The sequence below is a fragment of the Musca autumnalis genome, unplaced genomic scaffold (assembly GCF_047663935.1).
Source record: "Musca autumnalis isolate F117 unplaced genomic scaffold, ASM4766393v1 scaffold_4, whole genome shotgun sequence".
Taxonomy (NCBI): Eukaryota; Metazoa; Arthropoda; class Insecta; order Diptera; family Muscidae; genus Musca; species Musca autumnalis.
The window spans coordinates 62,378,794-62,396,596 of record NW_027411977.1 but is presented as its reverse complement, the minus strand read 5'-3'; the positions used below and the strand labels follow the sequence as shown (position 1 = coordinate 62,396,596).

Sequence of the window (17,803 nt, the reverse complement as noted above, 5' to 3'; positions counted from 1 at the left end):
ATGAACCACCACAATTTACAATGAATGATGTTGTGAATGTCATCAGGAACGCTAAATCATCCTAAGCATTGGATGCTGATGGAATCTTCATGGTAATGGATAAGCTGGGAGTGGAGTATCTCACTAAAGAACTTAACCTGTCGCTAACCACCCACATCTGTTTACCACATGGACTGTAGAGATGAGCACTGAGTAGAATGTCATGGTGGATGGTGGCAGAATTCCGACCACCAATTACCCCAAAATTGTAGGATTCACATTCGATAGCATGTTCACGTCACCCGAGTATTTAACAGCTATTCGCGACAATCTGAGATGTATGAGAAAGATCCTCAAGACGGCAGCCGGCAGCAATTGGGCTACAGATAACGAAACGTTGTTAACTGCGATAGGTTGATTTGTTCAGAATTCCGCCCTGAGAACAGTCTCTGTTGCTGTTCTCAGGGTGGCATTCTGCCTCCTCATGTATGCAATGGACCATCTACCTGAGGAGACAAAGATTCTTGCAATACAGCATGCTATCGTTGCAGTACTTGCTCGGTCGTCCCCATATGGGGGATTGGACCCCCTAATCTTCAGCACGCCATCTCCTCACATATCAGTCGATGTGACATTGATGTTGGCGCTCGATCGACATATCACAAGGGCATTGAGCAGAATAGCCTCCGGCCAAGTATGAAACGTCCATTGTGGAGTGATATCTTCGGTACTGTTTAACCTCTACCACTATTGTATTCCAGCCCCTTCCAGAGAGCATTGAGATCGTAACGTATGCGGATGATTGTCCCTGATGTCATTTGTGAAAGGCTAAATTGCCATTTTACTGATCTTACCACCTTTTACCACGTCAGGAATATGCAAATATCAGCCATTAATCAACGTCTATTTGGTTCACAACATGGGCAGTAGAGGTGAATACTGAGTTGAATGTCATGGTCGATGACAGCAGACTAACCCAAGGTTCTAGAGGTCACATTCAACAGCGTGTTCACTTCATCCACTCATGCCTCAGCTATCTCCGACAAGCTGAGATGTAGGAACAGGGCCCTGAAGTCCCTAGCGAGTGGCACTTAGGGGGCAGAGAAAGAAATCTAACGTGATTGGACAGAATGTGGCAACCGTTAGAATGTTGCCCTAATAAAGACATGAGGAAACAAAGATTCTTCCAATACAGCAAAATAATGCATTCTTTGGTTGCAGTACTTGCTCGGGTGTTACCGTGAGAGCCATTCTAATCAACATATGGTGGATGAACCCCCCACCCAAACACGTCAGTAGGGATCTTCACGATTTAGATAGAGAGATTCAACGTTACAAGAGAGAAACCCTAGATCGACAGTCGCAGATGCCGTAAACTCCATGATAGCTGCGGTCCTCGGAGAACATCCGTCAGCGTCAGCTGTCTCGACAAACCGTAGTAGTTTTGGCTCAATCTGCTCGAGGTGGTACAATCGTCTAACTTCCTATAGGCATGGCTCGATAACAATGTACAAAACATCTGCCCAGCATGCGGCACAGGCCCGCTTGACACACTGCACCTCTTCAACTGCGCTGCAAATCTACTTAACTAACTCCAGTAGTTTTGTGGCGACAACCAGTCGAAGCAGCCACATTCCTTGAACTGGAAATAGATCCAGAGGCAGATGAAGCCGAAAAACGAACTTACATATACCCCCATTATTATGAGTCTTCTTTTGTTATAGTTTGGATTTACCGAACAGATTTATAGCGTTCCGGTTAACTTAAAGTTAAAAGCGATGATTGAATTTCAAGGAGGAGCTTCTTAACATTAGCTTTCAATGTAAAATTTATATTTTATTGCCTCCAAATTGGTTTATTTTGCGTTTTGAAATCCATCAGATAGTAAAAGAACACCTATAATAATGGCCCATAATGCAATAATAACAATACTACATGTAGAAAGGTTGTAAAAACCAGGAAATAAAATTCTACAAAAGAAAAAATCGAAAATTCTCACACATTCCGTTCTTTATTTGTCTAAAACATCAACAAAAAGGCAAACAATTTTACCGATAATCCTTTTTTAATGTTTTCCCATTCATTTCATGACGTCTTTTTCTTTGTTTTCTTTTATTTTCAGGCCTTTCATCCGAAGAGAAATTGCACGGTGTTAAATACATCATCGAATCATTTGTTGGCTGTATACGCAACGTAACGTTGAGTTCGGGCAAAGCTGCTTCTGATCTATTGCCCATATCACCATTGGTGGCCACCAAACATGAAAACGTTAACGAAGGCTGTCCGGACAAATGTCATTCGCGTCACAATTTATGTTTTGTTGGATCACGTTGCATTAATCACTACTATGGAATATCGTGCGATTGTTTTGGCTCCCACTATGAGGGTGAACATTGTGACATTTATAGTGAGTATTGAGAAGAGTATTCTTACAAACCAAAAAAAAAAAAAAAAACACATCTTTACAAGACACCGCAATTCACCACAAGTATATCCTTTATGGTTTTGCCATTTTTTGTACCGTAAACTGAAAGCGAGGATAATATTCGCAAACCGTTAGTAACAACACCAAAGGGTATGCGTTCATCTTGACATATGGGCAATTTTTTGAAGCTGATTGTGAAATTTAATAGGCCCAAAGGAAAACCTTGAAGATAACATTTGGCAAAGGATAAAATACCCATTTTGGCTGATTGGTCTAAACAATGCGATTGGTGTTCATAACCACCAGTACTTAGCATTTCATTGTGAACGGTCAATTCTGCCTCCAGCCAAAGTAAAGGGAAAATGCGTATAATGCGAATCAGTTCACAACTGTTGTGGGTACACAAGCGTACAAATTCCAATACCAAATCAGGACAGGCTTCAGTATATAGTTGGATAATCAGTCTACCCAATGGCCGCAGATTTTTGATATACAAATCCACAAAAATTTTTGGTCTTAAGAGTTGTTCCATTAAGTGTTTTTCTTTTATGGATGTAACACTCATATAAGCCTCAAGCATTGTGTCCTTAAGCGTTACATTTTCTTCATCCACCTTAGAAGTTTGGGGATCTTTTAATTCTTCCTGTAATTCGCGGCGAGTATCCATTGTTGAGGTGATTCTAAGCAAACGACTGCCCAACTCGAAATTTTCTTTTTGTATACTCTCCCGCTGCTTATTCAAATTCTCCAAATACGTTGTCTTTTGGCCTTTGTATTTGTTATAACATTCAGTTTTCCCCTGATTCCGTTGTATATAATTAATACGCCGCAGTAGTTGTATATTATCCTTAAGTATCCTTTTGCCTGCCCTAAAATCATCCTTCAATTTATTCATATTCAAATAAGTTGTTGCCAGCATTTTTGTCGGTGTCACATCAATTAAACTTTTGGCATTCTCAATGGATTTCTTATGAGAAATTTGTAATCGGCGAACGATATTTGGATCGGTTTGCACCATTCTTGGAGACATTATGTGGCTGAGAGAAGAAATATTTAAAATTTAAAAAAAAAATAAATCTGCAATTTCTGTAATACAAATAACAAAATAAACAAAATATAAAATAGAGTTACCGATTTTTTAAAAACTCAAACAATGAATAACTTGTTGAGAGGCAAAGGGTTACAATATGCCTCACCTCTCTCTCCTTCAAACTGGCAATTGCCGCAAGGAAAATTGTCTAATATACATATGGACTTACTTAAGGCCTCGTCACATAAGATGATTTTTGGCTTAATTCATTAAATTGCAACATCCGCATCTCTACGCGGCTGAATGTGTGCTGAAACACGATTTTCGTATGCTTTGACTTTTGACTTAAAGCCGAAGGAACATGCAATTTAATGAATTAAGCCAGAAATCATCTTATGTGACGAGGCCTTTAGTTTTGTGCCAGACTATGAACATGTTCATGAAAATAATTTGAGTTTATAGGCCCCTCTCATTTATCAGGCTGTGCCGCCAGTCCGATGAACACTTTCTGTAGGTGTGACTGACAAGTGTGTAGCAAGAACCATCAGTCAAGTCTAAAAATCTTCAATTTCTCCTCCAAATATGAATGAATTCTTTGTGTTCTTTTGTGTTCCTACACCAACAATATTTTCTTTTTTTCAAAATTATAAACACAATTCACCCAGACTGATGGGGGTTCATTTTGAATTCAAAACAGTTTTGATTTTCATCAGGCTAGGTAAACTCACACATACATTCTCAAATTTTCGAAAATTTACACATACTATTACAAATTCTGTCGGGCAGACTGATAGGTGAGTGCCCAGCTTATGGTTAAGAAGGGAAAAAGGGAGCTCCTTCACCCTTCTCTCTCCTAGAAGTTCAAACATTTTCATGTTAAGCATGGCATAGACTATCAAATTTGATTGCCAAGCCGATGAACCCCTTACGTACGTGTGTGTTTGATAAGTGTGTAGCAAAGCATTCAATCAGCCTTCAATCTGCAGTCGAAATCTTCATATTTTCCTCTAAACATTAATGAACTTAATTTTTTTTATTTCTACACAAACGCAATGTTCTTTTTTACCAGAATTGCTTTTTGACAATTTGAAAATAAACCATATTCATCGGATTGACTGGGTTTCATTTTGAAAATCAAAACTATTTTGATTTTCCTCAATCCATTAAATTCACACACACATTCTCATATTTTGAAAAATTTACACATACTACTACAAATGTTGACATCAAAATTTGATAGTGTATGGGGCGCTTAATATTTTCAAAGTCTGGCACAAGTGTTACCCCCCGTTTACACATGCAAGTGACAGTTCGAAAAATACCAATACACTCACACATATTCACTGCCACACCGACTTTCAACTGCTCTGCGAGAAAATTCCCTTGTCAGTAATCAATGCAAGTGCTTTGAAAGTAACTTCAATTTTTTTGCGAACGTTTACACATGCAAGTATCAGTTCGAAAAAAATTAAGTTTCTCGTGAGCCAGACTACGAAAATTTTCTTGAAAATGTTTCGAACTTATGGGTAAGAAGGGAGAAAGGGAGAGCCTTCACCTCCGCTCTCACCCAATGCTAAAATAATTTCATGTGTTATTTTCATTGTCTAGGTTTATGAGTTTTTTTACAACTTCGTAACCCTGTATCATATCTTGATGAGCTTTTACTATTATATGTAAGTTTATTCCACATATCATATCAATTGAATATAGTTTGTGCGCAACCTTTTTCATTCAGTAGTGCAACAGGAAATAATTGTTTGAGAAACAAATTTCTTTCTTTTCATACAATTCTTCCAAAAAAAAAGCAAAGTGGTTTTTGCGCGACCTTTTTTAACAATTAAATGGAATGAAGCTAGTTTCCAAGCTTAGCCTTCGTCCGACTCCAAACTACCCAAGATTCTAGCAGTCACATTCGACAGCATGTCCACGTCATACGCGCATCCCAATGGCATGTTTTCGTTGCAGTAATTGCTCGAGTGTTTCGTGAGAGCCATCCTAATCACCATATGGTGGATAGAACACCCCACCAGGTATGTCAGGAGATATCTTCATGATCTAGAAAGAGAAGTCCAGCGTTACATAGGGAGAACCTCTAGATCAACAAACATGTCAAGCAGGTTGAAATTACATTCACACGAATGCAGTCGCAGATGTCATAAACAACTATCGTGTGAATGCGGTTCTCGGATAACATCTCCCATCAATCGCAGCTGAGAAGCGTCAGCTGTCACGACAAACCAAAGCACCAAATTTAGTACTATTCGTACCCATAAAACGAATTTCCAAAACTACCTCAATCTTACACTCCAACTGGAATCTGAATTCCAAATTTCAGGATTCCGCCTATACTCCAGGAGTAATCATAATTCCAGATTTCAGTATTATATCTCTATCCGTTCTCCAAAATCAAATTGTACCAAATTGTGTACCATTTTGTACACATAAGTACCAAAATTGCCTGCATATTTAGTATACAGGAGTAGTACATATATCTCAACTGATAACACTCCCTTCAAAACAGCTCATATGGGGCGACATTTTTCTTCTTTCCGAAACATGGACCAATATTTACAATTTTTGCGAATTCAGCAAAATACATAAAATTAGGCAATACCGGATAAACCTGGATATTCTGGATTTGGATAGTTAACAACATCGGAAGCACCGTTCTATGGAGGCTGTATAAAACGTTGACCTGTACCGATTAATTTCTGGGGGAAAGTTTCGTAGCTCCAGCGAAGACTAAACACCAAATTTCAGTTATTTCCGTTGAATAATGTGGCTAAAAATACCGAAAATCGGGAGGGACCTTTTCATGCGGGCTATATATACATGGAACAATTTCAGGTGGAAAGTTTTATACCACCAACGGACTATTAAATATTTTTATATTAAATATTATTAAATATCTTCCGTTTCGATGAGATATTGATTACACATAATAATTAATAATTATAATTCTCTGATAATTCTCATTTGCAATATTTTATAAACTCATGGCAGTTTAAATACTGAATTTCAGTCTTATCGGTGGTATATTGAGGCCACCACTTTCAAAATACCTTAAATCGGGAGATACGGTCCTTTGGGGGCTATTTGAGGACGTCGACATATACCGGCACATTTCGGGTGGAATGCTTCATACCTCTATCAAAAACTTAATACCAAATATCAGCTATATCGGTGGGGAACGAAGACTAACTACTAAATGTCAGTCATTTCGAAGGGATATTGAGCAGCAACCTTCAAAATACCGAAATTCGGGAGGTATCGTTCTATAGGGGCTATATGAAGACCTGGACCTATACCGAAAAATTTCACGTTGAAAGTTTTATACCCTCAACGAAGACTAAGAACCAACTTGCAGCCATTTCGGTGTTATAATGAGGCTAAACACTTCAATATACCGAAAATTCGATATACCGTTCTATATGAGGTACAATAAAACGTGAACGTATACCGACAAATTTCTGAGGGAAATTTTTGTAGCCCAGAAAAAGTCTAAATACCAAATGTCAGCAACTTCGGTGGAATAATGACGCTAAAAACTTCAAAATTCCGAAAATCCAGCGGTACCGTTCTATGGCAGCTATATGAAGACGTTGACCTATACCGACCAATTTCAGTTGGAAAGTTTTATACCCTCAACGAAGACTATGTACCAAGTTTTAGCCATTTCGGTGTTAAATTAAAGCTAAATCCTTCAAAATATATATAAATTGAGATGTACCTTTCAATGGGTGCCCAGCAAAATTTAAAGGAAGGGGTTCTATGCGATGACGTGATTTCATGGCATATTTTGTATTGGTTCAAAGCATGTCGTGAAAGATCCGATCTTTTCATTAGCATTTAAACCCATGCAAAGGAAGTCGTGAAAGATCCGATCTTTTCATCAGCATTTGAATCATTTGTACAGATCACTTGAAACAATGAAAATGACATGTCAAAGCATTGGTCAAAATGACATGCTTAGGATCCAACAATGAATGTCATCTTAAGATCCGAAAATGAATGTCATATTATGGTGGTCACGCTCATATAAAATTCATGGGTGAAAATGCTGAAAAGATGACATGCCAGATCACTTGCACCCATGATTCAATAGCATCCTTGGCATCGAAGATTTTGCTGGGTGTACATCAAAACGTGGACCGATACCGATAAATTTCTGGGAGAAAGTTTTGCATCCTAAAGGAGAACGATATATCAAATTTCAGCCATTTTGGTAGGATAATATAGTTAAAACCTTCAAAATACAGAAAATTGGGAGATGTCCTATGGGGGCTATATATTCGAAATACCGAAAATCAGGAGGTACCGCTCTATGGGGGCTATATGAAGTCGCGGACCTTTACCGACAAATTTCCGCTGGAAAGTTGTATACCCCCAACAAAGACTTAATACCAAATATCAACCATTTCGGGATGTAAGTTCTTTAAGGGCTATATAAAAGCGTGGGCCTACATCAACAAATTTCATATGGAACGTTTACAACCCCAAATGAAGACCAAATACCAAATTTCAGCCATTTCGGTGATTTAATGTGGCCACAACCTTTAAAATACCGAAAATCGGGAGGCACCGTTCTATGGAGGCTATATCAAGGAATTACTGGGGGAAAGTTTTATACCCCCAACGAAGACTACATACCAAATTTTAGCAATTTCGGTGTGATAATGAGGCTAAAACCTTCAACATACCGAAAATCAGGAGATAACGTCCTATGGGGTCTATAAGGCTATATCAAAACGTCAACCTATATAAAAATTTTATGGTAGAAATGTTTCTTATCATCTGGAAACACAAAATACAAAGTTACAACCCTTTATCGGCATACAAAGATGTAATTTGATCGATGCACTCTTGCTGTGATTATCCATGTCGAACGTTGTGAAAAATGATCGAACGAAAATGTTCACAAGTATATTCCATTTTTTGCAAAGTGATTTTTTCAAGTCACTCTAAACAACACAACACATGGTCGTATGACAAACTGCCCTGAGTACGTTTAGGGTAAACACTGTGAAGTTTTCCAAAAAAAAAAAAATCAAATGGCGCCTAACAACACACGGTGTTGCCTAGGCCAGATAGTTTTCGTGCAGTCCTGGTAATCTTAATTCCAAATTTCAGAATTCCAGCTCCATCTTTTTTCCAAAATTTAAATGACTGACCCCCCTTATTACAAGTATTCTTTTGTTATATTTTGGATTTACCGAACAGATTTACAGCGTTCCGCTTAACTAAAAGTTAAAAGTGATGATTGAATTTCAAGGAGGAGCTTCTTGGCATTAACTTTCAATGTAAAAATTATATTTGGAATGGCTCCAAATTGGTTTATTTTGCGTTTTCAAATCCATCAGATAGTAAAAGAACACATATAATAATGGCCCTAAATTTAGTACTTTTCGTGCACATAAGTGCGAATTTCCAAAACAACATCAAACATATTATCCTTTCACCCAAACCCAAGTTGTACTAAAATTAGTACCATTTAGTAATATACGTACACAAAAGTATGCATTTCCAAAACTACCTCCATAACTCAATCCTACATTCGAAAAGTAATTTTAATTCCAAATTTCAGGTTTCTTGCACTATTCGTACTAAATTTAGTACCATTTAGTACTTTTCATACACATAAGTTCGAATTTCCAAAAGCATTTTCTTACATCAACACCACTTGACAACCTTGATTCCCATACAAAATTTTAAGATTCTAGCTATATCCGTTCAAAATATGCAATTGATATCAAATTTAGTAACAATTAGTACTTTACGTACACTTATTAGTCGAATTTCCAAAAAACCTGTGGTACATCTTTCTAACTCTCCATCAGTGACCCTCATTGCAAATTTCAGAATTCTAGGTTTTCCCGTCTGCCTAATACAAAGCGTACCATATTTAGTACTTTTCGTACCCTTCTAGGTGGATTTTCCAAAAACCCAGCCTTATCTCACCCCTACACACCAATAGCAAGCCACAGTCAAAATATCAATTTTCTAGCTCCAGCGGGCGATGGTATGTCAGTCACTCACTTATCACTAAGCTCTTTTATATATATAGATAAATGTTCTAAAATGACATTATTTCTACAGATATAGTATAGTATACGTATGTATATCAAAAGTTTAGTTGTATTTAAAGTAGAATATTTCCTCCCTTGACGCCGTAACCCTTAATGTAGTCACATATTATGTTCATGCTCCACTATGATATAGCCCTTTAAAACCTGTATTGTAATTTGGACAGCGTTTAACGCAATTTCATACAATTGATATATAAGGCTCACATTTTTTTTTGTCTTTTTTTGAAAATACATTTACATACTTCAACACAATAGCATTCTATCTATCCACTCATGTGTGTTATAATCCGTAAATCGTTCATTCATGAATAGATTAAATGGATTTTTCAATAGCTCTTCTGTTCATATTTGTGGAACAAATGCATATTTGATCATTTATTTTTGCCAATTTTTGGCCATTGGCAAATAACTTAATTAATCTGTCAGGTCAAAATGTGAAATTTCAAAATTGTTATGCTTTTTGAATTGTTAATGAACACACAGCAGCGGTTGGAAAAAAGACCCAAAAACAAAAACAATGAATGTTCGCAGAGTTGAATGTTGCTTAGCAATACTACGTTATCATAACGAAATTAAATAATGTTTGGAGGTTAGGTATTTGAAGTAATTCAAATCTATATAAATAAAAATCAAATATCGTTCGTTGGTAATTGCATCAGTTGAAAACGGTTGGATCGATTTGGATAATTCTTTGTTTGAAATGTTCGCCATAACCCATGTTTTTATGGAAAGAAAAAATTGACAAAATTGAATTACAAAAACTACTGAACCAATTTCCCTGTAATTGTTAGGGAATGCACAAATATGGCCCCCGGTGAAAAAAGGCTACATATTTTGTCGAATATATTATATTTTATAAAAATGATATATCTTTATAAATAAAAATCTAATGTGGTTCGTTGGTAATTGCATCAGTTGAGAACGGCTAGAGCGATTTGGATAATTTTTTTTAAAAAGGTACGTCATAATCAAACTTAGGTTTTTATGAAAAGAAAATTTGACCACGCCCACCTTTTGAAATATGTTATATCTACAAAACTGCTGAACAGATTTTGAAATTTTTTAGCGAATGTATATTAGGAATGGCAAATGTGAAGATTAGCTGCATATTTTGTTGAATATTTAACAAAAAGCTTACATTTGAAAATATATGAATTATTCTAGAATTTAGGTATTTCTTTGGGGCCTAAGACCCGACCACGTCTACTTTTTATACCCTCCACCATAGTATGGAGTGTATATTAAGTTTGTTTTTTTCGTTTGTAACGCATTGAAATATACATTTGCGATCACAATTACTTACTTACTTACTTAGCTGGCCCATTACAGAACATTTGTTCCATAGACCGAACTAAGAAAAGATCTACAATTCTCTCGGTTTAGTGCTTCGCTTTCTGGAATAATGCGCCTTGTCATCTCTTCATCCACTTGTGTGCGCCATCTATTCTTGGGCCTGCCGATTCTGCGTGCATCGCCATGTGGCTCGAATTTATACACCTTTTTAGCGGGTTTATCATCGCTCATTCTTATGGTATGGCCTAGTCAACGCAGTCGCTGCATCTGATACATCTAACTATATTGATGTTACGACATCGATATTCACCGTCAACGCGGATTGGTCCGTAGATCTTTCGAAGACTTTTTCTCTCAAGCACACCAAGCACTGCCTTATCGGCTTGCGCAAGTAACCAGGCTTAGGAACCGTACATCAGCACGGGTAGTATCAGTGTTTTGTAAAGCGTTATTTTTGTTTGACGAGTTGTGGCTTTGTTTTTGAAGTGCTTACGGCGGTGCCGAGGTTGGCGAAGTCTTCTACTACCTCAAAATTATAGGAACCAACTTCAACAGTTGGTCCGATCTCAATGGACGCATTGCGCGTCGACACCATCAACTTGGTCTTCTCGCCGTTTACCGCCAGACCCACTTTAGCAGATTCTCCTTCGACCTTCATAAAGGTATCGGTTACATCTTTTACTGATCATCCCATGATGTCTATATCATCAGCATAAGCAAGTAACATGTGGCTATTGGTGTAGATTGTGCCACTTCTTTTGACGTTTGCCTCTCGTATAACCTTTTCTAGCAGGATGTTGAAAATATCACACGAAAGGCTGTCTCCTTGTCTGAAACCTCTTTTGGCACTAAACTCTTCGGAGAAGTTCTTTCCTATTTTAACTGAGGACCTCTTGTCATGGCTTGGAATACCTTTGAACGTAGCGGGTTGTCGAAGGCTGCTTTATAATCGACAAAAAGTTGGTAGGTGTCGATCTGCATCTCTTGGTCTTCTCCAGGATTTGCCGCAGGGTAAATATGTGGTCAATGGTGGACTTGCCAGGTCTAAAGCCGCATTGGTATGATCCAATTATTTCGTTGACCATGGGCTTTAGTCGTTCGCACAATATCCCTGACACTATCTTGTAGGCGATAGGAAGAAGACTTATGCCCCTATAGTTGGAGCATAAAGTCTTATCTCCTTTTTTATGGACGGGACACAGGATGCTCAAGTTCCAATCGTCTGGTACGCGTAATTCCTGCCAGATGGACCTAACTAGCTGATGCATACACCTTATCAGCGTGTCGCCTCCGGTTTTAAACAGCTCGGCTAGTAGGCCATCAGCTCCTGCTGCCTTATTATTCTTCAGCCGGTTTATTGCTGTCTTTACCTCATCTTGGCTGGGTGATATACATTCTATACCATCTTCTGGGATTGGATCTGTGGTATTTTCGGCGACTTCGCTACTATTGGATACCAAGAGTTTGGAAAAATGCTCTTTCCATATCCTTAGCACACTATATGTATCAGTTACCAGACTACCTTGCTGGTCTCTACAGGAGAATGTGCCAGTTCCAAAGCCATCAGTTTGATGTTTCACTCTTTGGTAGAATTTTCGGACTTCATTCTGGCTCCTGTACATCTCGATTTTTTCACACTCCAGCTTTTCCATTTCTCTCTTTTACTTGCGGAAAAGACGTTTCTCTTCTCTCCTTTTCTCCCGATATCTCTCTCGTGCGGTACTCGTTGCTACTGATTGTAAAGTAGCTCTATATGCCGCATTTTTCTCTTCTGTAGCAGCACGAAACTCCTGGTCATACCATGAATTCTTTTGTGGAGGTCTCTGGAATCCAAGTATGGATTTTGCTGCTGTTTGCAATATCGGGACAAGGAGTGCTCTCATGAAGCAATTGGGCTAGTTGAGTGGAATATGCTGTGGCTATCTGTTGTGTTTGCAGCCTATCGATGTCCAACTTCCGCGTTGTGTCTGTTCGTGCCTTATTTGCAACGTTTAGACGGGTACGTACCTTTGTTGCAACAAGGTAGTGGTCCGAATCAGTGTTTGCGCCTCGGAACGATCGTACATCCAACACCCTCGATGAATTTGATTACTTGTTCTTTGATCTGGAGACAGCCAGGTGCCCTTATGAATATCGAGATGATTAAATCTGGTACTGCTAACTACCATGTTTTTTGCAGCTGCAAAGTCTATCAGCCTCATACCATTGTCAGATGTTTTACTGTGGAGACTGAATTTCCCGACTGTTGGGCCAAAGATATTCTCCTTTCCAATTTTGGCATTAAAATCGCCTAGTATAATATTAATGTCATGGGCAGGGCATACGTTTCTTCTAAGCGCTCGTAAAATATATCCTTGGTCTGCTCGTCCTTTTCTTCAGTGGGAGCATGAGCGCAAATAAAGTTGATGTTGAAGAATTTAGCTTTTATTCGAACTGCAGCAAGTCTTTCATTCACTGGGGTGAAGCTGGATACCAGATGTTTTAGCCTCCGACTAACTACGAATCCGCAACCAAACTCATGCTTTACGTCATGATACAGTGCGTCACCTTTAGGTGTTGTTGTGACGCCTTTCCCAATCCATCGTATTTCCTGTATGGCAGTAATATCGGCCTTGTGTGAAAGGCAGTTCCCCAGGTGACACCACGGAGAGGTCAGTGTCCACTTGAGATGAAAGAGGGACCAAGATAAATCCTGGGCTTTGCCATGTTAAAACCGGTCAGGACCATATGTTGGTACCTTCCATCCCCTACGTCGCCCAAACTAAACTTTAACTAACTAAAATGTGTTTTATTGTGGAGGATATAAAAAGTTCGGCCCGGCCAAATTTAATGTTTTTTACTTGTTACTTGTGTATATTATATTTGCTATAGTTTGCAATGCTGAAATATAAAACTAAAGCCTATGCCACCCTTTATTGCAATAATTCTCAGAAAAATTATGTTCAAATTGATTCCCAGAAGAGACTGCAATAAACGATTAGGAATTTCCTATGAATTTTATATGACCTTTTAAATCTTGAAGGCCAGTGAAAATAAACATATAATATATAACATATTTCAAGAAAAGTGCTGAATCTCAGCAAGTGTCAGTCAGTCAGTCACTCTCCCTATCTCTCTGTCTGTTCTTGTCTCAGTGATACAACAAATTTGTCTGGCTTGCAATGAAACCATATCCAAAACCAACCACATACATACTCGTACATACAAATGAATGTATGTACATAAAAATGAAAACCATTGCATCAACTCGTTGCTTGTAATCCTTTCGTTTGTCTACTGATTCTATGGAAAAATATTCCAAATGTCCATCTATCTGCCTCTGGTACATGCGACATAAGTCAACATGTCACTATTTACGACAATATACGCTGTCAGAGTTAGTCAGTCAGACAGTCAGCCAGAGTGCTATAGTCACTGCAATACAACTGCATCGTAGCATGGTCGTGTAAATGGCAGTGACTGAAGAACAATCATAGCCTATCACCATTTACAACACTCTCTGACAAAATGATGATGGAAAAATTAATTTGAATTTCATGTACTCGCACTAACGGTAATAGGATCAGATTCTAGAGTGCTGGCTTGATGTTGATTTTATGTTGTTATCTATTTTATTTCACGTCATCTTCTTCTTCTGCGTCATCGTCATCCTTCCTCGTCTATATACAGGAATATTGTTGTGAGCATATAAACCTGGTGGTCATGATAACGTAGATAGTTGTGATGTTAGGCACATACGAGGGGCAGTAGAAAACTTTCTGGTCTATGCAACACGCAGTGTCGCCAGGCGTCATTTAACATTTTTTTGGAAAGTTCGACAGTTTTTAGCCTAAGCGTACTCAGGACAGCTTGACATACGTTTTGGGTAAAAAATGGAATTTACTTGTGAACATTTTCCTCCGATAATTTTTTACAAATTTCGACGTGGACAAATATTACGAATAATTACGGCAAGAGTGCATCGATCAAATTAAATCTTTGTATGTCGATAAAGGACAATCCTATAGCACTAAGAAAAACTGGTTTAATGAATTCAATCGTGACCGACACTCGCTAAAAAGTGAAGCCCGTGAGTGTCGTCCAAAACGGCCGTTGTACCTAAAAAATAAGCCGTGCGTGAACGGATAATGCAATATCGCCATTTTAAATACCTTAAGATAGAGGCAACCTTGGGCATTTTTTCCACCAACTAACATTTGGTATTGCAGAAACACTTGGCGGCAAAAATTGGGGTTTTCTCGTTGGATCCTGTGTTGATCAGTGCAAGAAATTTCGAAAAAAATACTATGCTGGGTTTCGAAAGACGTTTATAAGATGGATCCAGGTGACGAATCATGGAACTATTCGTATGAACCCGAAAAACTGCAGCAAACGCCAGAAGATAATGTAAAAGCGTTCAAAAACAAGTAAAAAAGTATCAGTCGGCTTTGCAGACACTTTCAATGTATTTATGGTCTTTTCAGAATTTTGTAGTACTTCTTGGACATTTGAACTTGCCGAGAAAAAAAGTGGATTAGGATTAAAGTTCAAAATTGTTGCGGAGTAGGTAATTAAAACAAATGATCCGACATAATCCATTATGGAAGTGGATCATATGTTGGGAGTCATATCTTTTCAATAGGTATCGCGCCCACTAGTCATTTCAGTGGGTCATCGTATAACTTTTGGATCAGTATGCCAGGAAATATGGACTTGTCCACGGAAAATATCGCTGTAAACAGGACCACATTTCCAATAGATATTCGAACAGGCCCTAAACTGCACTTAGACACAAATGTTGAACTTTTGTGGGGAAGGTACCATAATGAGAGGACCGATATTGGTCATTTAAAAGTAAAACTAATTTTGGACAAAATGTTAGGATTCTTGTTCTATGAAAATTTGAAATGAAAAATATTTCTTTCATAATTTTTTTCATTTGACAGTTTTCTCCTTTATAAAAGTTTTCATTTCATATTTTCATAGAAACAGAATTGAGCCCCTGTAGTGCGATTCTCTAACTCATTTTTTGAGTTACCGACAAAAATCGGTAACATTAAAACGCAAAATTATGATGAAAAGTTACAGTGACTACACTGTTGCTATCAGTAAAACTTTACGACTACTTTTTATTGGTCGCTAACTTACCGAATAATATCGTTAATTACCGAAATTATAACCATTTTAATTTCACCGCTTTTTGTCGGTAACTGAAAAAATGAGTTAGAGAATCGCACCACTGGTAAATATATAGCATTTCCAAATTAAATGAAACCTTTTCCAAATCAAATGAAACCTTTTCCAAATCAAATGAAACCTTTTCCAAATTGAATGAAACCTTTATTTTTATTGAAAGAAAAAAAAAGAAATAATAAATTAGATGGATTTTCAACCATTTTTTATTTAAATTCTAATCTTAAGTAAGGACATAAAAGTGTAACTCCCTGCATGTTTTGCTTCCTTGAACTTAAACATTACATAATTTTTGGGCATCAATTAAGGCTATAGAGAAATAATCCTAAAAATAGAATTTCGGTTTAAAAAATCCTAATAACACTGTGACACAAAATGAAGGTGACAATCTGGGGCAGAGATATTTCCTTTTGGGGATGAAAGCCCTTGGTGAGTGTGAGTTGAAGTTCCGACTTATGGCGTGATTAAGTTTCTGCGGAAGACCATGTAAGGCATCTGAAATTAACGTTATATCTTTGTTAACTGTTGTTTTAACTTATTAATGAGATGACTTGTCTTCAGTCAAATCGAATGAGGATTATTTTCGTAGAGCATTTCGACCTTCTAACTCACTTCCTTCAAAGTCCTTTTCATCCCTTATTTTAAGAACCGCTTTAAAAGTACCACATGATGACATTTTTCAGCTTCGAAATGTTCTTCAAAAATGTCGATCAGAAAATTTTAGGTACGACCCTTATTGACAACTAATCGATTTTGTCGCGCTTTCATGGTCATTTTTGATATTTAACCTGTTTTGGTTCAGAAACAACTATGTTTTTTGTTTTTGTATATTCTGTATATTCGAACAACCAATAAATTACGAATATACAAAAAAAAAAACAAAATATAGTATTTTTCTGCACAAAAAACCGGGTAAATGTACAAAAGGACCATGAAAACGAGACAAAATCGATTAGTTGTCAATGAGAGCCGTACCTAAAATTTTCTTAGCGACATTTTTGCAGAACATTTCGAAGCTGAAAAACGTCATCTTGTGGTAGTTTTATAGCGGTTCTTAAAATAAGGGACGAAAAGAACATTGAAGGAAGCGAGTTAGAAGGTCGAAATGCTTAAGTTTTTGGTGAAGACCCTCAGCAAAAACTTAATCACGACATAACTCGGAAGTTCGACTCACGGATCTGTCCTTCGGGATTCTTAATATACTCACCTAGGGCTTTAATCCCCAAAACGAATTATCTCTGCCCCAAAATTTCGGTTCACAATGTAATAACAGAAGGCCAAATTTTGGACAGAATCTGCAGAACTGTTCGAGAGTTATCTTGCGCTCCAACCACTACACACGGTATCATACGGGTTTTTGCAACTTTCAGGTTATTTTCTCAGCAAGTGCGTACTTGCCCCTAATGAAATTTATACCGTCACATAAGGGGTAGTGCATACAAGTTGTTACAACAAAAATCGAAGCTATTCGAGAGCAGGTCCTAAACTAGACATTTCCGAAATTTTGTGTGGGAAGTACTCGATTGAATTGATCGATTGCGTCCATATTGGAACCTCATCTAAATCTAGTAGAAGTTTCACTATGTTAAATTTTACTATAAGTCACCGAAAAATTAAATATTTATTTACATTATATAACAATGAAATATCTTTAACAATTTTGCAACAAACAAAAAAAAAAACAATTAAGAAAAGTCTATAGTCGAACTGAGCCGACCATGGGTTACCATATACCACTATCCCTGGACAATCGCTCTCCACGGAACTTCTTTTCAATGATTGTGAAAATTTAATTATCAAATATCAGAGATGTAATGT

General features: G+C 37.5%; 2 protein-coding genes across 14 annotated transcripts in view; one reads left to right on the top strand and one right to left on the bottom strand.

The window, feature by feature from the left end:
- The window catches only part of axo (axotactin), a 508,380-nt gene that overhangs the window by 186,178 nt on the left and 304,399 nt on the right, over positions 1 to 17,803 (top strand). For all 13 annotated transcript variants that reach the window (XM_073983728.1, XM_073983738.1, XM_073983733.1 and 10 more), the window contains one exon: positions 2,102 to 2,386. In XM_073983728.1, coding sequence (XP_073839829.1) covers positions 2,102 to 2,386 — 285 coding nt within the window. The remainder of the gene's footprint in view (positions 1 to 2,101; positions 2,387 to 17,803) is intronic.
- LOC141402443 (uncharacterized) lies at positions 2,406 to 3,633 on the bottom strand. Its single transcript, XM_073983746.1, has 2 exons — positions 3,536 to 3,633; positions 2,406 to 3,441 (listed from the first exon to the last, which is right to left on the bottom strand). The coding sequence occupies exon 2, from the start codon at positions 3,432 to 3,434 to the stop codon at positions 2,442 to 2,444; it is 993 nt and encodes a 330-aa protein (XP_073839847.1). The 5' UTR covers positions 3,435 to 3,441; positions 3,536 to 3,633; the 3' UTR covers positions 2,406 to 2,441.